The 27,783-nt window shown below is 44.6% G+C and overlaps 1 protein-coding gene across 2 annotated transcripts in view; it reads right to left on the reverse strand.

Moving 5' to 3' along the window:
* The window catches only part of BCR (BCR activator of RhoGEF and GTPase), a 101,720-nt gene that overhangs the window by 12,863 nt on the left and 61,074 nt on the right, over positions 1 to 27,783 (reverse strand). For both annotated transcript variants that reach the window (XM_048515126.1, XM_048515125.1), the window contains exons 7-18: positions 26,854 to 26,906; positions 25,914 to 26,054; positions 17,395 to 17,516; positions 16,541 to 16,709; positions 15,526 to 15,645; positions 14,342 to 14,417; positions 11,799 to 11,903; positions 10,767 to 10,841; positions 10,099 to 10,196; positions 8,269 to 8,400; positions 3,344 to 3,403; positions 1,228 to 1,337 (exon numbers count right to left, since the gene is read on the reverse strand). In XM_048515126.1, the coding sequence (XP_048371083.1) occupies positions 1,228 to 1,337; positions 3,344 to 3,403; positions 8,269 to 8,400; positions 10,099 to 10,196; positions 10,767 to 10,841; positions 11,799 to 11,903; positions 14,342 to 14,417; positions 15,526 to 15,645; positions 16,541 to 16,709; positions 17,395 to 17,516; positions 25,914 to 26,054; positions 26,854 to 26,906 (1,261 nt within the window). The remainder of the gene's footprint in view (positions 1 to 1,227; positions 1,338 to 3,343; positions 3,404 to 8,268; positions 8,401 to 10,098; positions 10,197 to 10,766; positions 10,842 to 11,798; positions 11,904 to 14,341; positions 14,418 to 15,525; positions 15,646 to 16,540; positions 16,710 to 17,394; positions 17,517 to 25,913; positions 26,055 to 26,853; positions 26,907 to 27,783) is intronic.

The following is a 27,783-nucleotide window of genomic DNA, read 5'->3' on the forward strand; positions in this document are numbered from 1 at the left end:
CCGGGCTGCATGGCCGTGGTCTGGTAGATCTTGTTCCTAACTTTAGGAACAAGATCTACCAGACCATGGCCATGCAGCCCGGAAAACCCACCACAACCAGTTTCTCTCTCATTTGGCATCTTAAATTGCCTATACAATCCTGCAGCTTGGATGTTTTGTCTCTTCCTCAGTTCTACATGTCTAAGCTCTCCTTCCAAATTCAGCTTTTCTTATCCTCCACATAAACCAAGAATGTGAAACCAAAGTTATCCTTAATTTTTAAACTCATTTATCTGTTGAATTGATTCTGGAAACAGTGAAAAATGCATCATTTCCATACTGATTAAAAAGCATGAAGTGATGGGGTAGTAGAATAGATTAAGTGATGTTGTCAATCTATTCAGCTGCATGGGAAGAGTGAGGAGTGGGAATAATTGCTCAATCACTCTTAGGTCAACAGACTGTATAACAATAAATGGAATGTTTTTATGGAAATGGAAAGAATACAAACTACTCCCTGGCAGTCAGAGAGATGAAGAGTAGCAGCAGTCAAAAGCTGACCGCTTCTGAAGCCCACCCCCTCTGAGAAGAACCATCAGTGTGGCTCTCCCCCTTCACATTTCAGCTCAACGTCTCCAGGTTCCTATAACTTTATTGAGTTAACCACAATATTTAGTATCACACTTGTTCAAAAAAGCAACAGGCTGAAAAATATTTAGGAAAATAAGTATCGTCATTCAACCTCTCAATTTTTGTACATGTAAAACTGAAGGGTGTCTTGGTCATCTTGTTCACAGACAGTGAAAAATAATTTTCTCTCAAGTTCTCACAAACAGCACACTGAAGGAAAACGAAACATCGCAAATCAGGGATTCAAATACTACACTGTCATTCAGGTTAACACGTACTTGCTAAGTATGAAACAAAAGCTTAATAGTTTGGAAAATTCCAGGGTGTGTTATCTATAGCAGAGGAAAAGGCCAAGGGTTGATTCCCAAGCACAGCACAATGCCTGATGTTCAAAGTAAACAAGCTACATTTTTTTTTCAAGCATGCATGTGAAAAAGCATGCATAGAGATGCTGAAGCTCAGAACATACAATATCCCCCCCCCCCCCAAAAAAAAACAACTCAGGTGAAAGCAGGAAAATAAATAGATGGAAGTGTCCATTCAGCATCAGATGAAAAAAATCTACTTCAAGGAGGAAACCTGGAGGAAGAAAAACAAAAACAAAACAGAGTGACTCACTTGGTGACGACAGCAATCTTTACTCCAAAGACTCCAGTCTGCTTGCGGGACGGCATTCTCTTTAAGCTGAACTCCCTGCTCGTGAACTTCACGGACAGCTTCACTTCAGCCTATGAGACATGGAGTGGCAGAGATTCTTGCCAACTACAGCAGTTCTCATGTTGTTTTTTTTGCTAGTAAACCATTCAAAAAGGCATGTGCTGCATGCTACAGGTGACTCGGGCCTTCATTCATTGCTCTGCCCTGAGTTGCCAGGCCTGTCTGGGTTGCTTTTCTTCAGCCCAGAATAGGTATGGTGAAATTCAGATATATGCTGTACCAGGATCGTATTTTTTTAAAATACAGAAATGGAGAGCTTCAGGAATCTGAATGTTCGCAACAGCTCAATGTCAAAAGGAGGGATAAAGCAAAAATGAAAAGGTCCAACAAAAAGGAAGGAACTTTTATTCAACTTCAAGTCTTTTCATTCCAAATGTGTCCCAAAGCTGCAGATGCAACATTTTGATGGTTCTGTTGTTCCCTTTTATTCTCTGATCACTTCCACTACGTGACTTTTTTGCCATTTTTGACCTAATGGTGCTCTAAAACTAGAAGTATAGCACACCAAAGGGCAAAGGGGAATTAAAGTGGTTTGGGAGTACATAAACTGGGGAAGACTTTGATCATGCTGTTTTACATCATCACCAACCTCCACATTAATGGTCCAGGACTAGGTTGGACTAGCTATACTAACAAAGGGCCTTTCCCCACTTACCTTAAGCCCCGCGTTACTTGAGGAGAGTAGCGCGGGGTCCCCCGGAACTCCCCACGAGAGGGGCAGTGACAGCGCAGCCGCCCTGACGCTGCCACTGTCACGCCTCCTCAGCGCAAGGCATCCCTGGCACTCTTGCAAAGGGCGCCTTTTGATGACCCCGCGCAGAGCACGGGGGCGTGGGGATACCCGGGCGCGCACCAGGGATGCCGCGCGCTGGGAATTGCGCGCAGCAACGGCAGCCAAGGGAAAAGTGGGGAGAGGCCCAAAGACACAGGAAAAAAGCTCCTGTTACTTGTTAATGACATTTACCCTTGGAGAGGCTTCCCCCACAGAAAACCAGCTCTCCAACTGAACAGAGCTTACTTGTGCATCTCATTGAATGGTCTCTTTCTAACCCACTTTTGTTTGCCCTTTTAATAGGATACTAAAAACACTTTAATAAAATACCACAGAAAACTCAACTGTGCAAAACTCTCCTTCCACCCAAATAAGTTCCAATAATCTTTGTCACAGGACGACATAAGCAGTTCCCCATTTTTTTTTAAAAAGGGGGCAAGAGACCCCAATTGTTATGTACAGACAGACATCTGAGAGCCGAAGGGGGCCAGAACATTATCCTGCACAAGCTTCACTGAAATAAATGGGAGGCACGCAGGAGTCCCATGAGCTTCCCTCTCGTTTCAATGAGGCTTGCACAGAAGAGCACCCCCAGCAAATCTGTGCCTCAGCTAGCTTGTGGGCACATCAGCTGACTGAGGGTGACTCCATAGGGTTTTCAAGGCAAGAGAAAAGGTATCAAAATATATTGGGCTAGCTCTGATCATACTCACTATTGTACTGGACCCAACTGGTCAGGTTTCTGGCCTCATGGCCAAACCTCACAAGCCATCTGCAGAACCTGCAAGCTACTTTGGGTGTTCTGTCACTATGCAGAAACAGAATTTTTCAAGTTCCCCATAAGACTCTGCATCTCTACAACATTCACATTGGAAATATTGCCTTCTTGTTTCTTGCACACAAGATATTAAATGCTGAATTTCCAACATACTGGCCCAGAGGAACAGGAAGCCAGAGAACTGAAGTCTGCCACACCCAAGGAGCAAACAAATATCCTAAACTCTCCTGTATCTGCCAACATGTTTGGTTCTTAGCTGCCTAGTGAACAATTAATTTGGCTCTCCAAGAGTAACTGACCAGGGTCTGGCATACCTGTGCTGTATATGTGTACTGCTGTTGTGTCTGGTCTAGAGAGGCAGAAATTGAGAACTGATCATGGGCAACAAGGAGTCCAGACCCTCAAAAGGCAACAATTTAAACAGCACTGATAGCCAACTTGCCATCTTGGATTCTCTCAGTACTTACGCCATTCATTGAAATGACTGTGCGTTGCCAATCTTTATCTTGCAATGTCTGTGGATCCAGCTGAAAAACAGACGTTTGTTAGCATGTTAGTGATTAGCTGCAGAGACTACATTGGGTGCTATGCATTACATTAAAGATAAGTAATCAGAATGGAAGAATCAGGATAATCGGATTAATTTTTCATAGGAAAGAAACAGTACATACTTAATTAAAAAAAAACTATTAGAAACCTTTCTAGGCCCTTTCTATTTCCAAAATCTTCTTCCAAACAGTTAAAAAACCTAAATGGTAGAAACAACATCGAAGTTTTGCCAAACAAACCAACTACAACTAATTATATTATAAATTTATCCTCCTAACAGACATTCCATACAATTGCACAGAAACCTGGCAGTTTGCCAGTAAACTTCCAGCAGAGCTTCTGGCACGGAGTTCTCTTTTGCCAAGTTTCATCAGCCCCACTGAGACCTGCCCAAACCTTAGCTTTGAAAACATGGAGTCAAGGCTTCTTTTTGTGTTCCCAAACTACAGTTGAAGCAGTCAATCTGTGCCTGAACTGTTCTACCTCAAAATGAATGTGTGACTAAAAGCTCCTTCGTATTAACAGCGTACCATGCACACAGAAAATTAGCATGTCAGGGAAACAGCAGAAAAACTAATCTTCAATAAGTTTTTTAAATTTTTAAATTTTCAGGGAATTTTTTGTTTCACCCTGTGACAATCTTAACTGAAAAGGTGCAGTTCAGACACAACTTATTTGTTGCTGGTGAGAATTACACAGTGTAGAACTACACAGTGCCCACCAATATCGCACAAAACAAAACCATTCTTCAAACTTCCTGCACTGCATAGATCTCATGGAACTGGGGACAGAATTAGTGCCAATTTTTTTCTCTGTGACACAGACTTGGTGAGACAGGGTAGTACACTGATGAAACCTGCAAACGCAGTTGTGGAAAAAAAGACCTAAACACTCCTAGAAGATGGTTAGCAGCGGCTCCTAGATTTTGTTTTTTCATGCTCTGTGTGAGACTCGTAAGCAACAACCCTCAGAGTTTCCTGTGTCATGAAATCTTTGATGAGAGTGCTTTCAGAAGGACCTGCCCTTTTGGGTATGGCCAAGCAAAGCCCCAACAAGCCATTTCCTTTTCTCTTCAAAAAGTGAAAACTCCCTGAAAAAAAGGGGGAAAAGGAACGGAGGTTTTTCTTACCAAGAATTGAAATTTGTCCACTCTCTGTCTAGAGTCAACACTTCTGAGATGCCTGCCTTTGTTTGTGAAACTGCCAAGCTTAACAAGCCCACACTGCCTTTCAGGAGTCATGGTGGCCCTTCACAAAACCAATCTAAGGCAACTACCAGCCAGCCACTGGATGCCAAGTACCAACTACTGCTGTCTGACACCTGGAAATATTTACTCCAAGTTATTTAGAATTTCAAAGGAAAAGCTTGGTTTAAAAAAAGGCCTGTAGAGCAATCTTGAATGCTTCAAGTTGGTGTTAGATGGTACCATTTCAATCTAGCACCAGTTCTGCAGTAGCCGAGTTGTATAATGGGAACCATTCATACCACATCAATCTCAGTGGAGGCCTTCTTCTCCTTTGGATATTGTTGCCTGGATCTCAGAGCATTTGGGGTGTACCTGATCTTTCCGTTCAAGCTAAACATTCTTGGGACACAAAGAATGGTGGGCCATTCTTGGAAGCTAGAACAGAGGCCATGGAGTCAGAAGACAAGGCCTCATTCACAGAGAACCTCTCAAAAAAAGGTTAGAATGTTGGATAAAGAACTCTCTAGAAGCTCAGGGGGAAATGGAAGGAGACATAAAGAAAGGAAGTGCAGAAGAGAGAACTGGGAAGGTCCTCTTTCCACAAGCTGGGAGCTAATGTGCTTGGCCTCAACTAGTTCAGCAAGTTAGTATGCTCTGCCTGCTGAGCAAGTGGGAAGAGATACTCCACTCCAGATTCTTCCTTCCACCCACAGAGAAGAATGGGACTTGGAAAGAGCATGCAACAGAGCTATCTGAGGAAGAAAGGGCAGTTCGGATGAGGTCACTAGGACAAAGAATTAAGTGGGGAATTAACAAAGGAAATCAGTGATATTCCACAATAGAAGTCCAGTCTTCCTAGGTCAGGCCTAATAACCCCTTTCCTGGCCTCCATCAAGTGCGTTCAAAAGTGAGTGTGGCCAGATGGGGCTCTTGCCCAGCAGGGCTTCTCACTCACCAATGGCAATTGGATGGGCGTTGCAGATTAAAACCACATTATTTTAGTGTCATCTACCACCCCAGTGTTGGATTTATTTCCTTTTGCTCCAATTGTATTCTCTGGATTACCCCCTCTCATCTCCTGCACTTGGGCTTCCTGTGGTACTCTGCAGCAGCCATTTTATGGCTGCGCCCACCACCCTGTGTCAGAAGTCAAAAGGTGCTCACAGATTCAAAAAAGTTGGAGTCCCTGTCCTACATAGGCCAGACAAGTACCCTGTTTCCTCAAAAATAAGACCTATCCCGAAAATAAGCCCTAGAATGATTTTTTTTATTTTTGGAAGATGCTTGAAATATAAGCCCTACTCCAAAAATAAGCCCTAGTTACAGCTTTCCCAGTGTAGCTGATCTGGTCACGTGGGGGGTGCAAAATCATGGGGGAAAAATAAGACATCCTCTGAAAATAAGCCCTAATGCATCTTTTGGAGCAAAAATTAATATAAGACCCTGTCTTGTTTTTGGGGAAACACAGTAGCTTACATGATTTATGTGAAGAGGGAGGGAGGGAGGAAGGGAGGAAGGGAAAAGGACAGCTGAAATATACAGATAACATAGCTCCTCTGGGAAAACATATAAATAAGCAGCAAATGGAAAAAGTCTACTTTTAAGCCTATTTATAGAGAGAGAGTCTGGAAATTCCAGGTGGCTCACCCATATGGAGGGCAATTGCTTTGCACAGGCACTATAGGTGCCTTTGATCTTTAATACTGCTCCATGACAAAGCAATGGCAAAAATCCAAATTCAGTGGTAGTAAATCAGCAACACTTTTTTGTTAAATAATGGAATGATAAGATAATTTCAAATTAAAGATGCTCTTGCCCATACTGGAATCCCTACAGTGCTCTCTGAAAGAATACTATGTTAAATCAACACGTGAGCTAAGTATATGAATGCAATGCAACTCATTTTTGCATGGTCACACTGGGATTCTGCGCCCCCCCCCCCATTAACTGAGAGTTAATGACTGACCAGATGACACAGTAAGTTTATTGGGTGAATAAGCATTTGAACCTGGGTTTCACTGGCCCTACTTCAATGCTCCCACACAATCAATACCAAGGAAGACGTACAATACATACAAATCCAAAGTGATGAGGATTTTTAGCGTGAATGGAAAGCTACGTGAAGACATTCTGAACACAGATACCCCCACAGAAACTCCCCAGTCCAAATCTCAGCAACAATCTCTGGAAGCCTCTACAAAGAAAATTACACCTTCTTTTCCATAGGAACAGGGAACCACGTTGCTGTCTGTTCTTGTAAGACACCTTGGAATGGAGCCTGTTCAGACTCTGTTTATGGCTCTCCTCTCTATTCAACCCTCCACGCAACGGAGAAATTAGGGTGGAGGAACTAATACCCTGTTCACACCAGACTCCAGTTGCTGAGCCTCACTGTCTCCCTACAATAAAATATGTTGTGATTCACAACATTCATAACAATAGAGAGCAATGTCAAAGATGACCTTTGTTTGGTTAAGCCCAAATCATTTCCCCCTGGTTCTAGCAGAGGGATGGGATGGGATGCCTGAAGGCTGTCCTCCTCCACCTCCCACAACTGACTCAACAAGAGGTCTTGGTCAATTCCCAGCAGCTGCAGGCATTCCCAAAGACAGTATCCCTCTGGGGTAGCTGAAGAACAGTCAGGAAATGACGACTCCATGAACAAAACGAGGGCTCTGGCAGAAGTCCTAATACAGTCGGAGAAGGAAGGGGGCCTCAATGGACCCCCTTCAAATTGCTGGGTTTTTAAATCAGCTTTTTTATTTGTGGATTATTTTGGCAATTTTCATTATACCCAGTTACTATATTGCTGTGCATGCATCCCATGCTAAGAAGTGTGACAGAAATATTCTAAACTGAGGAACATCCCAGGAGCAAAACTGACCCTTTTATATGGGTCAGCTTGCTGACACTTCTCCCCTGCTGGCATTGAGCATGCAGGGCCAAGGCAGAAGCAGCAATAGGACCTCTGAAGATGAGAAGGAACAGCAAGTGACAGACAGCAGAATCACTATTATCAACAACCAGCTACTGGCACAGGACCTCTCTTCTCTTCCCCAATCCTTCCTTAGAAGCAAGCCAGGCAGGGCATCCACATTGCTAGCACTGCCGATTCTACTGATATAGACAAAGGACTGAAGAACATGCTCTCTTTTATGAAGCATGATAACACTGCCGCTATTAATATTAATGTGTCTGCATCAATAAAATCAGCAGCTGCAGCAGAAGGGCAGTCTGGCTCGCTTGCTGGTGGATAGGCCTGGCAGCTGTCTCACTTTGCAAACTCAAGATGTTGGCAGTGGTAAGGTGGACAGACCTTGCCTTGTTCTGTTCTTTTCCCCCCCTTTCTGACAAATGATGGCAGATCACCATGAAACCTGGGAATTGTGTGAACACTGGCCCTTATTTCTAGGCACTGGCATCACTGTTTGGCACAAAAGGATTGGATTTTGGCTTCAATTTGTTTCAGCTGGAGAGGATGGCTTTAGGCAGCCATTGGGGTTATGGAAACAAAATGTTGTGCGATCTCTTAGGAGAACACTTTAGTTGCCTATCTTCTCATCATGATTCTCAGCACAGCTGTGACCACACCTCATGCAGACTGATCTCCGGCATCCTTGCAGACTCCTGAACAGGTAGGCAAAAGCAAACTCCCACCTGGATTTGGCCTTTGCCCATCAGTCTGTCCGTTGTCTCTCCATCTTCTTTGGTGAGCTTGGATTTGTTGTAGCATTTCTCATAGCACAAAAGTCGCAAGGTCTGTGAGCCCTCCAGCTCAATCTCAAATTCCTGTGGGGGAAGAAGAGCAAAGGTTACCAACCAAGAAAGCAATAAGGAAACAGAACCCACTTGAATCTGCTGATTGCTCTTCCCGCAGGTGAACTGTGCCTTCTTGAGCACAGAAGGCAGGGTAAGGGCAACTGACATATTCTTCTCCTTACCAGAGGGAAGCTATAACAGCCCCAGTCTTGATATTGAGGTGACAGACATTGTCTCTGTGCTTGGTTTTGAGATTATGCCTCCCCCTCAGTTACAAAATGCTCTTAAGAGTGGCAAGTGTAAGGGCATTGGGTCACTGCTGTGAGGTAAGTTTTCTTTTGAGCATGAAGAGTACAAGGATCATTGAAGCAGGAGAACCAAGGGCCTTTCCCCACTTTTCCTTCTACCACCTTCGCTGTGTCATTTCTGGCATGCGCCCGGGCTTCCCCATCAAAAGGCGCCGTTTTGAAGAGCGCCAGGAATGACGCGCGCTGAGGGGGCGCGACAGCGGCAGTGACGGGGCGGCTGCATTGTCGCCGCCCCTGTAGTGGGGAGTGCCGCGGGACCCCGCGCTACTTGGCCCGAGTAGCGCGCAGCAGAAGGTAAGTGGGGAAAGGCCCTAACAGAATAACAAAGAAGATTTATTATGTAGTGGTTATGTGGTGAATTCTCTTAAGGTTTGTCGTTTCCAGGTCTGATCATCACCAGAGACAGGCTTCACAACTCTGTCCTCGCCCACTCTGCCACACTACCAGGCAGAGCTATGTGAGGCGTTGTCTGCTCCCTTGCTGAGACAATTCTCCTCCCCTGTCTCCACTCTCCCTCAGGAAACCCACAGCTCCCCACTGGAAGGAGGCTGGATGCTGAATGTGAAAACAGCTGAGTGGCCGTTTTATCTCTCAGGAGCAGGACACCTCCAGGCCATCACAGAGGCACATTCTCAGTTTCTTCAGAAAAGATACCAAAGGATCAGTAAGTTCTAAAAAGCTATCTTTAAAAAGATCTGATGGAACTAGCAGCAGACATCGAAACATGCTCTATGCAACACCATAACGACTGAACAGCCAACACCATAACGACTGAACAGCCAGGAGGTAGCAGCAAGGTGGTCTGACCACTTCTGCAGGGTCTTGCTGCCTCCAGAACAAGACTTTGCCACTTTCTGGACACTGTGCCCTCTCCTGCCTCCTCATCCTACAGGGAAGAAGGTTCAGGGGCCCAGGGATGCAGCCAGAGAGTAACAATGAGGGGGGAAAAAGCCTTTGCCTTCTGTTTGTCAGACTCATTGTGAGAGCCACTTGACCTGAGCAAAAAGATTAATGTACAAGCCAATCAAAAAATCAGCATCCAACACAAAACCAGCCACCCTCACTTAACACATGAAGGAAGTTCTCCTGTGCAGACTTCAGAGAAATTAAAGGGAGATGAACAAGACCATCACCGTGATCCTGGTTTGTTCTCTCATCTTTTCAAATAGAATGCTGTAATGTGACTGTTTGTGCAAAGACGCTTCTGGAAATGAAGAAGCCTTGGAAAGTGAAGCTTATCTACTACTAAGGTGGTCAGAACCATAACGTAGAAGCCTCCCTTCCACTGGAGTAAAAAAGAAATCCCTTTCCCTCGTGCAAGGAGGAAGTATTTGCAATTGACACAAACAGTATCACTGATTAACTGGCTACAGCTTCTCCAATGGATAGAACGGCAGACCCAAATGCCATTCTAGCTTACCTCATTCCAATTGGGCTCTGTTGTGTCTCTGTAGACTCTCGTTTTGGCCTTGTTTACAAAATACCCAAAGGAATCCACTTCCAAGGTGCAGTACAGGTCTGGAGGAATGATGGCAAAAAGGCAACACCTTGAATATCATCACCTTGAATAACATTTTGCAGTTTTGCTGGTCATTATCTGACAGTGTGTTCACATTCAGGGTTAGCAAAATAGTTATATGTATTTTCCTGCAACCTGCAGCTTGAGTCTCATGATTCCAGCCCCTGGAGTTTTTCAGTCATACACCTTTTCTCTGGACTGTGAGGCATGATTTGCAAGGGGAGGCAAGAGAATGGACACCAAGGGCCTAAGCTGAGAAGTCATTCCCCTTTTAAGGCTCTGAGTCTTACCCTTTAAGACCTGATGCAGGCAAAGGATTAGTGGCATAGAATGGGATCTTGGTACGTTACTGGAATTTTTAATTTGCGTTTCTATTGTTGGAATAGTTATCGTCAGGAATTTTCCAAGACCTTTCTTCAGCCCTTGGGTATAGATATATAAATACTTATATATCCTTTGACAGCAGGATGTAAGTATTTCCAATAAATAAATTTTTGTTTGGAACTATTAGGTAACTCTAGCTCTGTGTGTTCCATCAAATGCAAGCACGCCATACACCTACAACTCACTTGAGCTCTGCTTGAAGCCGCTGGCTGAATGGACAATGACGTTCAGGAATCCATAGAGACCAGGAGATTCGTCATCTGTATTTGTGAAAAAGCACAACTATTATTAGAGAGGCAGGGAAGAGAGAGGGCTTTTCCACAAGTTCCACCAACATAGCAGGAATATTTTCATATTTTGTTCTGGGGGTTATAAGTGTGTTTTCCTCAAATGTAACTAGCTCAAATATCCTCTATTGTAGTTTGAGAAAAGGTCTCCTTCATCCATTGAGAGATTGTGCAATACAATGATGACCAGATCAGGGACCCAGGGCACTACACAGCCCATGTCTTTATTGAATATCACAACAATCTTTCAGGGCAAGCACTGTTTTTTCTCCATTCAGCAGATAAGGAACTGAAACCATCTAAGCAAGTCTACGATTTGAATCATCTGTTTCACTCAAGTCCAGATCATGATCCACTGGACTGGAATTCCTCTCAACCACTTTTATATTTTCCCCAAGTTATTATTTTTAATCTGGATTTTTCTAAGCCTTTTACATCCTCTAGCATAAAAAGAAGTATGTTTAGTTTTACACACATTCCCCACTTAATTTAGACAAATGAAACCTTTTTGTTAAAAGGTGACTAGACTGTGAATAAGAATGCCCAATTAAAAAAAATACACACATCATACATGCACAAAGGCAAGATTAATGAATTCTCACAGTTGTCAAAGTTTTGAGAGAAACAATCAAGATGGATAGGCAGTTTCACACACCCCATCACAAATCCATTATTCTGTTGTACCAAAAACTCACTTCACTTCTTATACAAGGGGGAGAAATGGCAATATAACAGATGATTCCTTTTTCTTCAAGATCACTCTAACTCAAGGAACCTTTTAGAGCTGTAAAGACCCGATGCCAACCAAAGACTCTACATAGATTCCATACAGCTTTCCACCCATCTGTTGGAAAACCCCTGAGCACTACCTGCTGTCACAGGCCAGGATTCTGGGATTGGTGTGATGGCAGGTCAGGGAGGGATCCTTACCTTCTTTGTTGATTGTGAGGGGAATGTGATGCACAGTCTGAAGCTTCACACAGGAATTTGTCAGCATTTGAAGTTCCACTGATGTCAGTGAAAAGCTTTTGAAGCCTGCAGGTTCAAAAAAGAATAAATGCTTTGAAAAACGGAAAACAGGGTCCTTTTGAACTCTTGGAAAGAGATCAAGCTGTCAGCAAAGAGGTAAGACTTCTAGATATTTTGAGGTTCAGGGAAAAATGAAAGGAGTGGCTATATGTGTACTCTGATATGTCATAACAAGATCTCATTCCTATACAAGTTAAGGCTGGAGTCCCAGTAGCTCTGTAGAACTCGGTGGGATTTAGTTCCAACTCAGCACACTTAACAGCAGCACTGCCAAGGGAACTATGCTGAAGATTAGATGTCCCAAATCTCAAAAATTCTGTATTGTATTTATATTCAGTTCCAGTTCAATCACACATCTTTAAAAATACTAGTATACCTCATGATTATTTCACTAGTCAGTGGCTTGGTTGAAACGCAACAGCATACTGATGTCTTGAAAAATCTAGAGACCCTCAGACGTGCATTCACAGTATATCTCCAGACCAATTTTGTATGCACAGCCATAAAATTAGACATTTCTGGGCTCGCAGCAGACAATAGATTGTCATTACCTCTGAATCGGTGAACTGTGGTTTGCACTCTCTCACTGAACAGCAGGATTCCAAATGACAGGATTCCAAATAGTTCTAGGTTGGAATTCTGGCTTACAGGGAAAGCATAAACTATCGTGATACCCAATTCTGAACTGGACCTTAGCATGCGGCTCAAAAAATCCAGTGGCCAGGGACAGGCAAGAGGATTTTTTCCCCTACAAACCTGAGGGAAGCACTAGAGTTGCAGAAAAACCTGAATTTTTAAAAAATGGGCAGGTTACCTCCACACCCATCCCCCAAAAGTAGCCTGGTTGCAGGCTAAACACAGTCGAACATGACCTGCAGCCACCCCACCATTTCTCCCTTAAATCAGAGCAAGTCCTGGTGGGAGTGGCAACAGTCCTTTACATTTTGGTTTCCTTTGAAGTTTCTTTTGAAGTTTTAATAGCATGGGGGTATTTAATACAAGATTTATGTTCTGTTGGGATCCAGCTGGAACCACACTGCTCTGCATTTTAAGAAGGGGTTTGAGTCTCATTAGATCCCAGTTGGAGAAGAATATCTAATTTGGAAAAATGGCCTTGCCTCTTTCAGAATTTTGTAAATTATAATATACTCGCATGTGAATTGGAGAAGTGGCAACATGGAGTCGCCTTATATTGAATCAGATGGGTGGTCTTGCCTTCTTCAGGGAAGGACTGTGCAGCAGCTGGCTCATTTATCCTCCCTTTCTGCAAAAAACATACCTCCACCTTCTACTGGCTGTTGTAAAGGTTGAGTTCTTTAACAGGGATGAGTTTTTCTCTGGGGTGCTCCCCAGGACTGGCATGGGCAAAGCAGTCTCCCTCTCTGATCTCATCCTTTGGGAGGAATTTGTATAGTGGGGCACACTCAGGTTGTGGGTGGGTCGGTGGGTCGGTGGGTGGGGAGAGGTATCTCCTAATTGGCTATCCTGGCTAGCTTCTCCAAGAGCACCCCGGAGCATTTCTTTCTCTTTTTAATTTTTTAATTATTCGTGGCCCAGTTTTTCCCCCAATGGCAGTCCAAAGGAACTTATATTATTTTTCTCTTCTCTGTTTTTTCCCCTCACAAAAACCTTCTGAGGATTGCATTTATTTTTGGTTTGCTTTATACTGCCCTGAGAGCTTTACTCCAGCCGATGCTCACTTGATCGTCAAGCAGGCCCTGCTGTATATTTCACAGCTGCGGCATCTTTCACAGCATTTTAAACTGGCAATGATAGCAGAAGACGCTTTTCATGCCTTGAAGAGAAAGGTTATCTATTGCTTGCGAATTTCTGCAAAGCAAGCACAGCAGCGGGGGCTGATTAATGTGGTGGCAGCTCTAAGCTGTAGGGGAGAGAGATGTCTGCATCATGGACACACACACAAGAAAACTATCTGGATGGATCAGTTTCAGAGATATCCTATATACTAGGGTGAAGTGGTTTTTCCGGGTCCTTTATATTGTTGCTGAAACTGGAATCCTATTGGATATTTTTTCGGTTGGTCATAATGCCTCCCTGATTTGGGTAATACAATGGAGGGGGGGGAGGGGCTTTCACTGCTTGCCCTGCACACACTGTACCCCAAAACAGTATGACATTGAATATAAATCCCCACCCCCACGCCATGTTGTTTTCCACTGGAGGAAAAATCCCCACATGGAAGTGGCTATTTATCAGTTGTAGTGATGAATGGGAACATTTTGGTTTGCCAAGCCAGTTTTGAATTTAAGAAGGTAGGGAAGTTTACGCAGCAGTATGTGAGGAAGTCAGCCACTCACACAGGGAACAAGAGCACATGTATCTTTTGCACACAGAAGCACGTGCCACAGGATGTGCTCTAATTTTTTTTAAAAGCCCCGGATGTCTCATAGCCTTGCCCTCAGAAGTCAGAGCCCTTCACATACATTTCTTCTGCTGCTCCCGGATGATCTCTCGCCATTCTGCCCGTTCATAGTCCGAGGAGATGAGGAATGTGTAGCTCTGTGTGCCCCAGGAAAGACAGAGAAACACAAGTTGTTTAAATTATTGATCATGCAGATCATTATGTATCAGCTCAAATATGTCACAACAATCTAGAAATGGAAAAAAAATGACAGAACGCTATGGACCACCAAGCTTTGCCAGTTCAAAACCCCACACCTACGGAGTAAGTTCCTGAGTAAGGAACTTCTTACTGGAATCTTTCTTTTAATTTCTGTGGAAGTACCACAGAAATTAAATTAACTCAACCCAGTTGTCCCTTGCTCGGTGTACACTTGTATCGCCTCACTTGGAAAGCAACGTTCATATGAAATTCCATGGCAACAGGGTCTTATTTCTCATTATGTGAACAAAAATCTCTCCCAATTTTTTTTCACATGCATATATCACTCTGGTATGAGGCAAGAAAATCTACTGGTTTAATCTGCAGAGGAAACTGTACATGTGGATATCCATCGTTAGACATCATTGCCTAAGGCAATGGTTCTCAGCCTTCCTAATGCCGTGACTCTTTAATATAGTTCCTCATGTTGTGGGGACCCTCAACCCTAACATTTATCCATTTTACAGATGGAGAACACTGACGCAGAGAGTCTTAGGCGACCCCTGTGAAAGGGTCGTTCGACCCCCAAAGGGGTCCCGAACCCCAGGTTGAGAACCACTGACCTAAGGGATAGAATGTCCAACGACAAACTCCCAGCCAATGGGTGTGCAGGACTCACAACATTCCATCCTGTCCCTGCCCACCTTCCCCCAACCCAGGAGCCTTCCTCGCCCCAAACAATATGGGCTGTTCTCCTTGAGGGAAGAGGACGAGAGTCCCACGCCCACCCAAACCCCATTCTTGAGCCCATTTTATTTTAATTTAAAATGGGCTTTAGCGCTAGTGTACTTATAAGTCACTTTGGAACTATAATGGTGCGGATGAAATTCTCAAGGGAAAAAACAAGCCAAAAGCCTCAGTTCAATTATGCTAACTATGCGACTTTCAGTCAGCTACATCAAGGGAATCTCTGAAGCCAGCAGTGCATATCCCTGATGGATACTATAACTCTACTGTATCTACATTTTAGGTTACTGAATTTAGAGTTCCCCGAGCCCCTCTCACCTTGCCATTCCGATTATGCACTCTGAAAGCCATGTTGGGAGACATCAACAGAAGCATGGATTCCTGCTCCGAAAGCTTCTTTTTCAGCCTCTCCGTATTCTTGCTACCCTTGTTGGCCCTCTGGGTAAAGAAAAGCAAGGAAATACACATGAACTTTCTGCTTCTCACCATTTGACATGTGGTGTTCATAAGCACATCAGCACTTACATTTCCTTAACGCTTGTCCTTGGCTCTCTCAGTTGCAGGGATGCATTTGAAATCTTGTGCCTGCATACGTGTGTTGTGCTCTACAAGACAACTGGTCACTCCCCACCAGGATGCCCTGGCTCACCCAACCACATCATTGTTAACCAACAATTCACTCCTTGCCACCTGGCTGCTTTTTGTAGGATCTCCACTTTCAAGTTTGAGAGAACTCATAAATGTAGATTGTAATAATCACATGTGTACCTATTCTACTGATTTACATAGTTTATTTCACTCCAAGATTTTGAGCTTTTCACATCACAGTGTCCAGTCTTCCAAGGAGGAGCAGCCACAGTGGGAAGGTCCCAACACCTTTGTGCCACTCCAGAATATATGAGTGCCCACAATACAAATAGTTTAGGCCCCCTTAATCCAGCTGAGCCCATTCAGAACACACATCAACTTTTTAGATCAAGCGACGGGCACAGTTTCCCCTTGCTCCATTCCTGGAAGACAGAGTACAATCTCTACCACCATGGCGTGAGTTAGTGTTATTATTATTGGTATTTTAAAATATTATTGGTATTTTAATGTTAAATTGTGGTTTTAAATGTATTGTTATATTATGTATATTGTGTATGTATTGTATATATACTATAATATTGTTAGCTGCCATGAGCCTGGTTTTGTTGGAGGAGGGCAGGGTATAAATAAAAATGATGATGGTCAAATCATGAGATTGTTGAAAAGACTGTACAGAAATGCATGAGTAATCTCAGGTTTGTCGTTAAATTATAACCAATTGGTACAATTTAATTTCTGCCTTTACTTTTTCTCGCTGGATATCACTTTTGAGCTGAGAAATTTTGATCTTCATGGCATCTAGCTCCTCATCTGGCACAAGCGAGATGTTCTGCATGGCCTCTGAATCATCCACAGTCTGGAAGCTGAGGTCCGACAGTGGGATGTACCATTTACAGTCATACTGTTGGCTTTTCCTGCAAAGACAGAAGGTTACCAAGATGGCCCTCTACTCACATTGGATGTTCTGAGCACCACAACATCGTAAGACTGTGCTGTGTGGCCACAGCTAAGCCTGAAAGTAGCATTCGGTTAGGCCATGGCCATGCAAGCACGGCAAGGTCCTTATGCAGACATGGAGCTTTGCATGCCCCCTTCTTTAGCAGCTGCCTATATCAACATCTTGATAAGACCCAACCCCAAAGGTTAACTGAACATCTTCCATAATCCTGCAAAGCTTTTTAGAGGCCCTTCATATATTTTTCCAACACAGATATTTATACCTAGGCCAGGGAAAATCATGAATAACAATATATAAAAGAACCCCAAATGGAGGACATGGGCACTGCCTCACAAGCAATTGCAGGCACACATTTCAGATCAAATGCCCATCCTGACAGTGCAATGCTATCCCTTCTGATTTCTAGGCTCACCCCTACCTGGAGCCAGGAAACTCATACTTCTGCAGCTGAAGCTTCCAAACAGAAGCCACCCTAGGTACATGACAATGATCAACTTGCAGGCTCCAGATCCCACAGAACATGTGATTTTTCTGCCCCATCCTGGGTCTTGCCATGGTTACCAGCTGGCCAGCCAGCTTTTCCCCAACACACTCGTGAAAGGCATGGTCTCCTGTTTATCATCCAGCAGAGAGATCCTTACCCTCCAACCTGCTTCTTGAGCTTGGCACACAGGAACAAGTCTGTGAAAAGAAAGACATGGCGCAGCTTGCGGGCTCCCTCAACCAACTCCACCATGAAACTGTCCTTCAAGAGCTGCCGGTGCTGCCAAAAAGAAAGAAATGGCTCCAGTTAAGGAAGCAGCAGATAGAAAGAGCAGCATCCCTGGGCTGGGGGACAGGGTGTGACCAAGAAACACCCACCGCGGGAATAGATATGTTCAGTTGTCGGAAAGCAGGGTGGTTGGGCAATTGTAGGAGTGGGGGCCTACAGGCAGTCACAGGCTTAGCTGGCTATCCCCAGAACAAACAGGGCAACAACAACCACTCCAGATACTGAGACAGCAAATCACCTACACCCAAACATTAAGTTTACAGATTATTTAGAAATGGGCACAAAAACTGCCGTGTAGAATCCCACTGTGTTGAGTTCATTCTGGGACAGGCAAGGAATCATTGCAAACAGACCAGTAAAATTCCCTACAACTATTTCCTGAAAAACACCCCCCATACACACACACCAGTCTCATGTTCTGCACTGAACAGTTCCATCCACAATGGCACGGGATATTCTGCATGCTAAAATAAATAAAAGACAGGTTTGCCTTTCTCCTCCTCCTGATTCTGCTTTGGTGCTCTTATTCTAATGACTAACCAGTCCCCTTTCTCTATTCCAAGGATGTGGAAACACTGAAACTGTCAGAGGGGTTGATCAAAGGATGTTCTTCCCCTACTAGCCATTTTAATCTTATGAGGCCACTGGGGGGCATCTGGAAAAGACTTACACACTGCAGAGACTCCACAGCAGGGAATACAGCTGTTTGCAAGCAACTTACTGCCAGGAAAGTGTGACTCGACAGTTTGGATATGGTGTGTTATCTGGGAGTGAGCCCACTGTTCATGGTCATGCCATAAACCAGCCAGGTTCCCTACCTTTATACAGATTGCTCCTGGGAGCCAGCAACTGACCAGTGGGCATTCAACCTTTGGTAGCTCAAGGCTTGAGTCTTCCCCTCACTAGAGGTGATGGAAGAGAAGCCATGACACAGAGGAAACAGTTCTTGAAGCATGGCTCACAACCCTGGGAAAGAAGCTGGGAGTTCTTTAAAAAAGCAGCTTTCTACCAAAATTTGTGGATGACAAATCATTCCGGTTTGCACATTTTGAGCAATGACAACACAGGTTACCTGACCCACTCACTGGAATTTCTCATTAAAAAGTTGCCAGCAGCAAGATAAGGGGAAATCCCTTTAGAGCAGGGGTAGGGAACCTGCGGCTCTCCAGATGTTCAGGAACTACAATTCCCATCAGCCTCTGTAAGCATGGCCAATTGGCCATGATGGTAGGGGCTGATGGGAATTGTAGTTCCTGGACATCTGGAGAGCCACAGGTTCCCTACCCCTGCTTTAGAGATACAGTCTGACATTGTAGAAGAAGAAGAATTTGTATTTATACCCCACATTTCTCCCCTGTAAGGAGAGCCAAGGTGGCTTACAAACTCCTTTCCCTTCCTCTCCCCACAACAGACACCTTGTGAGGCAGGTGGGGCTGAGAAAGTTCCAAAGAACTGTGACTAGCCTAAGGTCACCCAGCAGGAATGTATGAGTGCGGAAACACACCTGGTTCACCAGATAAGTCTCAGCCATTTAGGTGGAGGAGTGGGGAATCAAACCCGGTTCTCCAGATTAGAATCCACCTGCTCGTAACCACTACACCATGTACCACTACTACACCTCTTAACCACTACACTACTCTTAGTGTGTAGACAGAGCTCTACTGGACTGAATGACTCAGGACAAGAGTGATCTTTTAAAAAAAACAACAAAAACCTTGTGTGCTTAAGCCCTCTCATGTATATGTGAGTGTGGGAAACACTTCTGATGACTTACAGTACATTCCTGGTAGCTATTGGAAATACTTTCTGGAGGAACCACATGGTGAACAATTTGCAAGAATTACATAGTTCCCATGAAGTGTTTGGAAGCAGTGTTTGGAAGCATTCTTGTACTGCCTCCAACCAGCAATCATAATACTCGAATTAAACCATGCTGGAGGGAATCAGTCTGGCTTGGTCTCTGTTTTCAGCTGAAGACAAATATTTTCCTTCAGCTGTGGATGGATCATCCTCAAGAGTCAAACCAAAATCACCATCCTCTTTGCTTACATATATAATTTGCTTAACAAATTATATGTATCTCACACTCACCACCAGAGGTCAGCAAAAAACTATTCTTTGCAATACTGGGTCATAATTATTTGCAGGAACAAATTACATCCTGTTCCCTTTCAACCGTAGCGTTTGCTAATCCTGCCAGCAAAAACCTTTGCTGCTACTTCACCCATAGCCACAAGAGCTGTTAAATACCATTTAGAACTAAGTATATTTTGCAAATTCTCAGTCTGTCCCTTTACTAGCAAGCATACAAAAAGAGCAGGTAGATAAGTTTTCCCTCTGTATCTAAAATAAATGGATTTGTTAAAACAGAGTTTGTAGGTAAACATGTACATCCAAAGCACAAACATCCTAAAGCAATCTTGAAAAGCAAAAGCCACATAACATCCTTCATTAAGACCAACACTAACACAAAACAGTGTGAAAATAATATAGCCTAAATAAAACTTTCCTAACACATTCAAAAATCCAAAATGCTTCCATTAGAGAAGCGTTACAGCAAACAATAAGCAACTGTCTCAGAACCGAGGTCAAATCCAGGTATTTTCATACTCTTCCAAAAAAGGCTGCAAAGATCAGATTCTGGAACTCGGTCCCGCTGGTGCAACATGCAAGAAACCCAGGCAGATATTGCTTCCCACATTATTATTATTATTATTTATTCAATTTCTATACCACCCGATCCCCAAAGGGCTCCGGGCGGTGAACAACATAATATATAAACAATAAGCAGGAGCAAATCCGGTAAAATACAAACATAGGCTCCGTCAATAAAACATCTTAAAATACATAAAAACAGCGGCTAACAATTAGCAAATTAAACAAGAGGCATCCAGGCTCAATTTAAAAACCCACCCCAAGAAGGGGGGGACAGCAGGTCCCTCAATATGAGGAGCTCTGTTGTACCAGTGCCAAAGCAGGAGCAGTGGGGGGGCACCATATCAGCGGCTGGACACTCCAAAGGCCCGGTGGAACAACACAGTCTTACAGGCCCTGCGGAACTCACCAAGGTCCCGCAGGGCCCAGACAGTTGGTGGGAGGGTGTTCCACCAGGCCGGGGCCAGCGCTGTGAAAGTCCTGGCCCGTGTGGAGGCCAGCCGCATCATTGAGGGGCCGGGGACCACCAGCAAATTGGCCTCTGCTGATCGCAGAGGCCAAGTAGGGACATATGGGGTGTAGGGACAACATGGATGGAGAAGAACCTCCTCTCTTCGGTGCAAAATGCAATGTTGTAAAGCATTACTTCCCAAACACATGTTACATGTTTGGAAGTATGTGCCTACCTACACTGGTGTGTACAGTTTCAGCTGCAGGCAGTCTTTGGCCTTTAGACTTTTCATGCCTGTTTGCATCAAGCAGGAGCACCAGAAACAGATGCAGTTGGGGAGAGAAGACATATAGCTTTTGGAAAACTAACAGCTCTGTGCCTCAGCCTTCAATTACAACAGCTGTTCACACACAAGAGAGTCAGAAAGAGACAGAGGAAGTTGCCAAGGAATGGTTCACTAGTGATCTCTATCCCTGGACAGGAGAAGCTGAATTCCACATAGAGCTTGGTATGGACAGACCACCAGTAGGACAGTATTTGCTTTCTGGCCATCTCAGGTCCCTAAGGCTTTAGCGATGCTTGCCTGCATTAATGCATCCACTGTTCATGCACAATTATCTCTCCTATTCCCATTGGAGAGCTAAAGATGCCAGATGAAAACTAAAGGATGACATAACCAACCAGCCACTAAAGCTGGGTGAGAAGTGATTCAACTGTAAAGGGTCATCAACATGAGAAAATGCTTCAGCGATTCAGAATTCTAATTCAATTTGAAACAAATTAATGAATGATGATTAAAACGCAACTGCGTTCCACTCCGCTGGGCCAGACAAGCAATCCCAGGATGCCATCCCTGGCAAAGTACAAAGACGGTCTCATGCTTCAAGAACCCAGCAGCATTAACTGTGGCAGTGCTGAGAGCCCTTTCACCCTCACAAAGGCACTGCTTCATGCATTACAATGGTTCAGCATTTTGTAGCTAACCACTTGAAGCAAAGAGTGGGAGGGGCCATGGTCCAGTGGTATAGAGCATAGGTGTCAAACTCGCAGCCCTCCAGATGTTATGGACTACAGTTCCCATCATCCCCTGCCAGCATCTGTAGAACTGTAATCCATAACATCTGGAGGGCCTCAAGTTTGACACCTGTGATATAGAGCATCTGCTTTTGATGCAGAAGATCCCAAGTTCAATCCCCAGCATCTCCAGTTAAAAGGGCCAGGCAATTGGTGGTGGCCCCTGCCTAAGATCCTGGAGAGCTGCTGCCAGCCAGAGCAAACAATAGTGACCTTAATGGACCAATGGTCACACTCAGTAAAAGGCAGCTTCATATGGACCTTCCAAGCTTCCCTCCCCTCCCTCAGCTTCTGCAATTCGTACAAGGCTTGGCAGGCAGACACAGAAGAAGCTCCTCGTGCATTCTCTTGCCAATTCACCCCACTGATACAAAGAAAAGACTTCAGTGAGATCTCAAATGTCAGGTATATCCAGGTTACCATTCTCCATTCTGGAGGAACCAATGCCTGATCAACAGTAGAAACCCAGGAACTTACCAACAGAAGGCTCCAAGACTCTTTATCATCCCAAGCCCACCAATGACAGTCTCTCTCTCTCCCCACCCTGGTTCTCCCTTTCACAGACAAAATACCTCAACTACATTCACCACCATTCAAACAAACCCCAGTCCCCACTCAGGAATACCCCAGGATGGCCCCAGAGAACTAGGAGAGAATTGGGGTGGGGGTGGCAAAGAAAAGAGAATTAGCAGATGCTACCACATAACAACATAACAGCAGGAGGCAGGCTAGTCATACCAACACTGCGCGTGTATGTGGCTAAGACTGACTCAGGGGTGTGTGATTGAGGCTGACTCAGGAGTACACGTCATTCTGCAGGCAAGGCATGATTCTGGGAGTCATGCAAATGCTAAGGGCCCTCCGGCTGAGGACTCAACAATCCTCAGCAGAAAGAAGGTAGGCCACCTCCACTGGTATCCTAGGAGCCTTAAGCACTGTAGGGAAGACCAGAGTATCTGCAGGGCCTTCAGGTTTGCAGCGATGTAGGTATTGCAACTCAGAGTCAGCATTGGGGCATTCTCTTTCGTTGCCATAACTTAACTTGAAGGAGTGAGGGAAGGAGCTCAGCAGGCAGGAGACATTGAGGGGTGGGTGAGTTTTGAGGTCAAGTATACCTGGGGGAAAGGCAGTGCCACATACGAATGCACACACAACCCAGCCTGGAAAAGGTCAACAAGGGTCTCCAGGAACAACCTTGGCCTGCTTCTGCCACCCACTGGGTAGTTATAGCACCAGTCAGTGCACAACGCCCCATGGATATGCTTTAGAAGAAATTCATAGAAGCAGCTAACAAAATTGCACACAGAAGAATATCTGCTAGAAAGGACACACAAAGCACCAACAGCCCACTCAAGTCCACTTGGAATCTCTTTTCAAAGCCCACGCTTAGTCTCTGACCATATATCAAGAAGAAAAGAAGGCCCTTGAGTCCACATGAGATGTGGCTTTCAAATTCTAGGCTCTTAACAGCAAGGAACAAAATGCTGTGGAAGACACAGGCAGAGCTGCTGAAAGATAGAGAGAAGGAGGTCAATTGCTCTACAAGGATGCAGAGTGTGCGCGGCAGGGAGGGGCACAACTGCTCCAGGATTTCCTTGATGGTTTTGCAGGCAAAGAACTAGAAACCTCAGTTTTGGCAACAAAAGGAAAACAAAGGTGCTCAGGGTTCAAAGACCTCTTTGGTTTCATCGCCTGCAACCAAACACGCAGCAACTGACCAGAAACCTTCTCACGGAGAAGCGGAGCGGGAAAAAGTCATGCATGGCTTCAGGCTACAAAGGAAATACATAGGTGTGCCACTCAAGTTTTTGGGCAAAATGAATGTAATTGATAAATGCATTTGAAGGAGTCCTACTTAGATTTGTCAATGGGACTCTGAAACAGGCTTGCGACGACAACCTTAGTTAAGCAATTCCAGTGGGCTCAAGAGCCCCTCCCCACAAAGAATAACTGCCTCAAGGATAGTTCCAGGTGTTGATCTGCAGTAGAAGAGCAAGATTTGAGTCCAGTCGCACCTTGGAGATTTCCGGGGTATAAGCTCTTAAGAGTCACAGCTCCCTTTGTCAGACACAAGTAGAAATGGAGATCTCTGAGATATAAGGGCTCAGGCATGCCTACTTCTATTTGACTGATCTTTGACTCTTGAAAGCTTATACCTCGAAATCTAGACGATTTCTAAAGTGCCACCAGGCTCAAATCTAGCTTTGCCACAAGGACAGAGACAGGAGGCTGGGTGAAGGTTCCAGTGCCAGCTAACTCGAGTAAACAGGCAGGAACGGAAGCCCCTTGCAATACAGGATAGATGAGACACTCCAGTGGCTGCAGGTGTCCAACTGCAGAGCCTGTTCTGCTACTCCCTTCCACACAATTAACCAGCTTAAGCATCAGGCTGCTGCTTTCACCAGTGCATCAGGAACAAAGTCCAATGAGAGGGCAAAATATTCAGCCTTTCAAAGGCAATAAATGAGAGGAAAGGAGCAGCAAAAAGGGATTGACAAAGACAGACATAGCCCTTGAATGACAGCTCTAGGAAGGAGGTCTCTCGCCAGCTGTCCTGCCTTCCTCCAAAGTGATTTCCAAGAGAAGGGAGGATAAATAAATGCCCCCAAAGCCATCAAAGCAGGCTCCCGAGTCATTAAAAGAAAAATGCATTATGTATCAGGTGAAGCAAACAGCATGCTGTCGTGTTACCCCAGGGGATGTGCCTGAAATGGGAGAGAGGCTGAAGCACAGACCCCACGCTGTGGATGCAGAGTCTCCTCTTAAGGCAAACAAGGGAGAAACAGAGGGAAGACATACAACCCTCAGCGGTGCCAAAACCACAATGTGGCAAAGCACCAATTTATTTTACCTGCTTGGACCAAGCAGCCAGCTACATTGCTAACTAAGACAACTAACTATTGTGTTAGTTTTGAATCAAATTGCATTACATGCTGCAGCACTTAATCTGCATCTCATCATCTCCCCAACTGTTTGCCAATCATAGTACCGCATCCTCTCACTTCAGGGTTGCCATTTGACCACATGCAAGTCAGCCACATGCTCGTGCTGAATACCAAAACAACAGAAAGAAGCCTGTGTAGAATAAATGCCTCATCTTATAATGGCACATGAGAAATGAAATGCAAAGCGTGGTTTGCCATGTCTTTCACAATCTGCCTGATTGGAGCTGGCCACAAGCAGAAAGATCACAATTTGTTGCAAAGCTTCAAAGGCTGAGCAAACCAAAGCATCAATCCTGCCTGCCTGAAAGGGAAACAGAGAACAGGAAGAGAAGACTGCAAGCAGAGATGGCAAGGGAACAACAGCCAGAGAGCTTCTGACAGCCAGAGAGCTTCCAGCAGCAAATGCTGGAAGGAGAAAGTCTGTCCTTCCTAACCAACATCTGTATGAACGGAGGGCTGGTGTAGAGGGCTGCCCCCAATGCATGAAAACCCTTCCAGGCATGTTACGAGCTGGCATTTTCAGAGCTGGGAATGATGACAAAGACATGGATCACCACAGGGGACATCAACACCACCTCCTCCTTCCTCTGCGCGCCTGGCCCTCTCCTCATTAAGATTCTGCAGGGCTTTCTTCAAAGCCTGCATCCCACCCAGAGACGGTGACAGAATAACTCCCCCCCCTTCAGCATCTTCCTTCCATCAGCATCCATTTAATGCAATCTTCCGCTGCCCCCAGCCTTCCATTGTTCATCTTTGTTGACACAGATCCTGCATGTAGTAAACAAAGCCTGTTGTAATCATCTTTCCCTTTCACCTTCTTTCAGAGGCTCAGGCAATAATATTCAACATTTTACACAGATGGCAAAGAGATGGTGACTCAGCCAGAGCTGCCCTAACTCAGCAACTCTGAATGCAAAATTATCAACCAGCTGTTAAAACTCAAGCCTTCCATCCAACCAGTATTCCCCAGTTCAGTTTGAGATGTGAAGCCCAAGAAAGTAATCCCTACTTTAGAAGTCAGCATTTAGAAGCCAGAATTAAGCCATTAAGGAATAGTTGAGAACTTCCTTCCTCTTACCACATTGTGTCTCTCTCTCCTCTTGCCTCTCAAGAGAGGAAGGTGATTATGAAATCTTTGCCAGAGGTACTTTTGATTAAACATATCCTCCACACCTTTGCCATTTCTCACTCTCAGCAGGCCAACATCTTTGAGGCACACACAAAGACATCATATAAACACCCACAAGCCCTCTGGTGCCTCACCTCTCCCTTCTGGACAGTCATGGATTGTCTCCTGGGAGTGATCTCTTCATTGATGCTGGACAGGAAGTTCTGGGAGATGCGGAGGGCATCCTGCAGGAGTGAGTAGTCAGGGTGGCTTGAAGGAGTGTGTTTCAGTAAGTCCTGCTCCAGAAGAAAAACACTGTAAAGATTCCAGCTGATGGCCAGCCAGGATAGACATAAAGATTTATGAGTCTCTTATCGTGACCTCTATGGCCTTCCAACGTTAACCCAAAAAACACCTTCCAGTAACCAATGGGAAGAATTTACAAGGGCTGCTGCAAACAAGCAAAAGCAGCAGTGATTAGGTGAAATGCCTTGTTTTGTATCCCTGACACATTTCAAAGAAAAGTTATTCTGACATGAATTGCCATCTAACCTTCTCAGTACGCAGTTTAAAAAGTCAACTCCTGCTACATCTGAAGACAATGTGTTTGATTAAGCCCATTTTTTTAAAAAATGGTGACAAGCCATATTAAGATTTATGAATATAAATGTCAGGAGAGAATGCTGCTAGAACACGGCCATACAGCCCAGAAACCACACAGCACCCCAGTGATTCCAGCCATGAAAGCCTACGACAATACATATGAATATGCATTTTCTTGAAAGAAATTCTAACTCAGATACCCGGAATAAGACTTTTTTCTTCTGATATAGCCACTGCTGCCCTTTTCCTGTGACCTTTCACAGCTGTTTTGATACCTTCTGTTATTTTCTGTCCTGTGCAAACCTCTATAGCAGGAATGTCCAACTCTGGCATGACATATGTTGATGGACTACAATTCCCATCAACCTAGAGAAGTGGCGAGAACTGGCTGGATCCCACCTCTGTCTATAGGATATTCACAAATATCCCCAACTTACCACATCTGTTTAGTGCTGATCACTGCTTTAAACATAGCCACACAAAGCTACTTACGTGAAGGACAAGTGTGCTGCGGGTTACTCGGTCCACTGGCTTGTACAGGAGAGCTATGAAGAAAAAAAGAGTAGGAGTGGAAGAATAAATGTTACCTTAGAAAAGTGACCCACAAGAGAGCAGAGTATGATGGAAAAATCCAACACCCTCAGCCTATGGAGAGAAGGCAGCACTACCAAACAATCTGTACCACTGGTAAAAGGAAAACACAGGCAGAACCACTGTGTCCACAGACTCCACTGGCACCAGGTCAGAAATTGAGACAGTGGGAAAGGCACAGTGGGAAAAAGAGCATAAACTAGTCAAAATAGAGATCAGTCCCACTCCCAACCACAGTAGAATTTGGTGGTGTTAGTGAAATCACTCCCAGTTAGAGAAGACCAAGCATCTCCCCCCTCTGCCACCATACCCTCTTTAGCCTCCAAGTCGCAACCAACAATAGGATTCTGATTATGCCACAGTCAGTCATAACACTACACTGACATGATACAAGGCCCAGCCAGGACAGATAAAAAGTAACAGTTCGGAACTCAGTCAGAAATTAACATGTGGAATTCACTACCAGCTGATGTGGCAATAGGTGCTGATTTTATTAAAGGACAGATCCTTCAACAGCTATCAGGTATGATGAAAAATGAAACCTCTCTGTTCAGAGACTGCAATGGGTCTGAACAACAGTGATGGGATGGGGGGAGAACAGTAGGGGAAAACCTTGACCTCCATGCCTTACTTGGAGGTCTCCCAGGGTACCTGGTTGGCCACTGGGTGAAGCAAGTTCTTGGAAAAGATGGCCCATTGGTCTGTGGCTACTCTTGATTATGACTCAGAAAAGCCAACTTCACAGGTTCATGTATCTTTCTCAGTGCTTGTGATTAGGTGCTCACTATGAGCCCTTGAGTCGACTGATACTCATTACTCATTTCTACCCTT

Source organism: Sphaerodactylus townsendi, linkage group LG13 (assembly GCF_021028975.2).
Source record: "Sphaerodactylus townsendi isolate TG3544 linkage group LG13, MPM_Stown_v2.3, whole genome shotgun sequence".
NCBI classification, from domain to species: domain Eukaryota; kingdom Metazoa; phylum Chordata; class Lepidosauria; order Squamata; family Sphaerodactylidae; genus Sphaerodactylus; species Sphaerodactylus townsendi.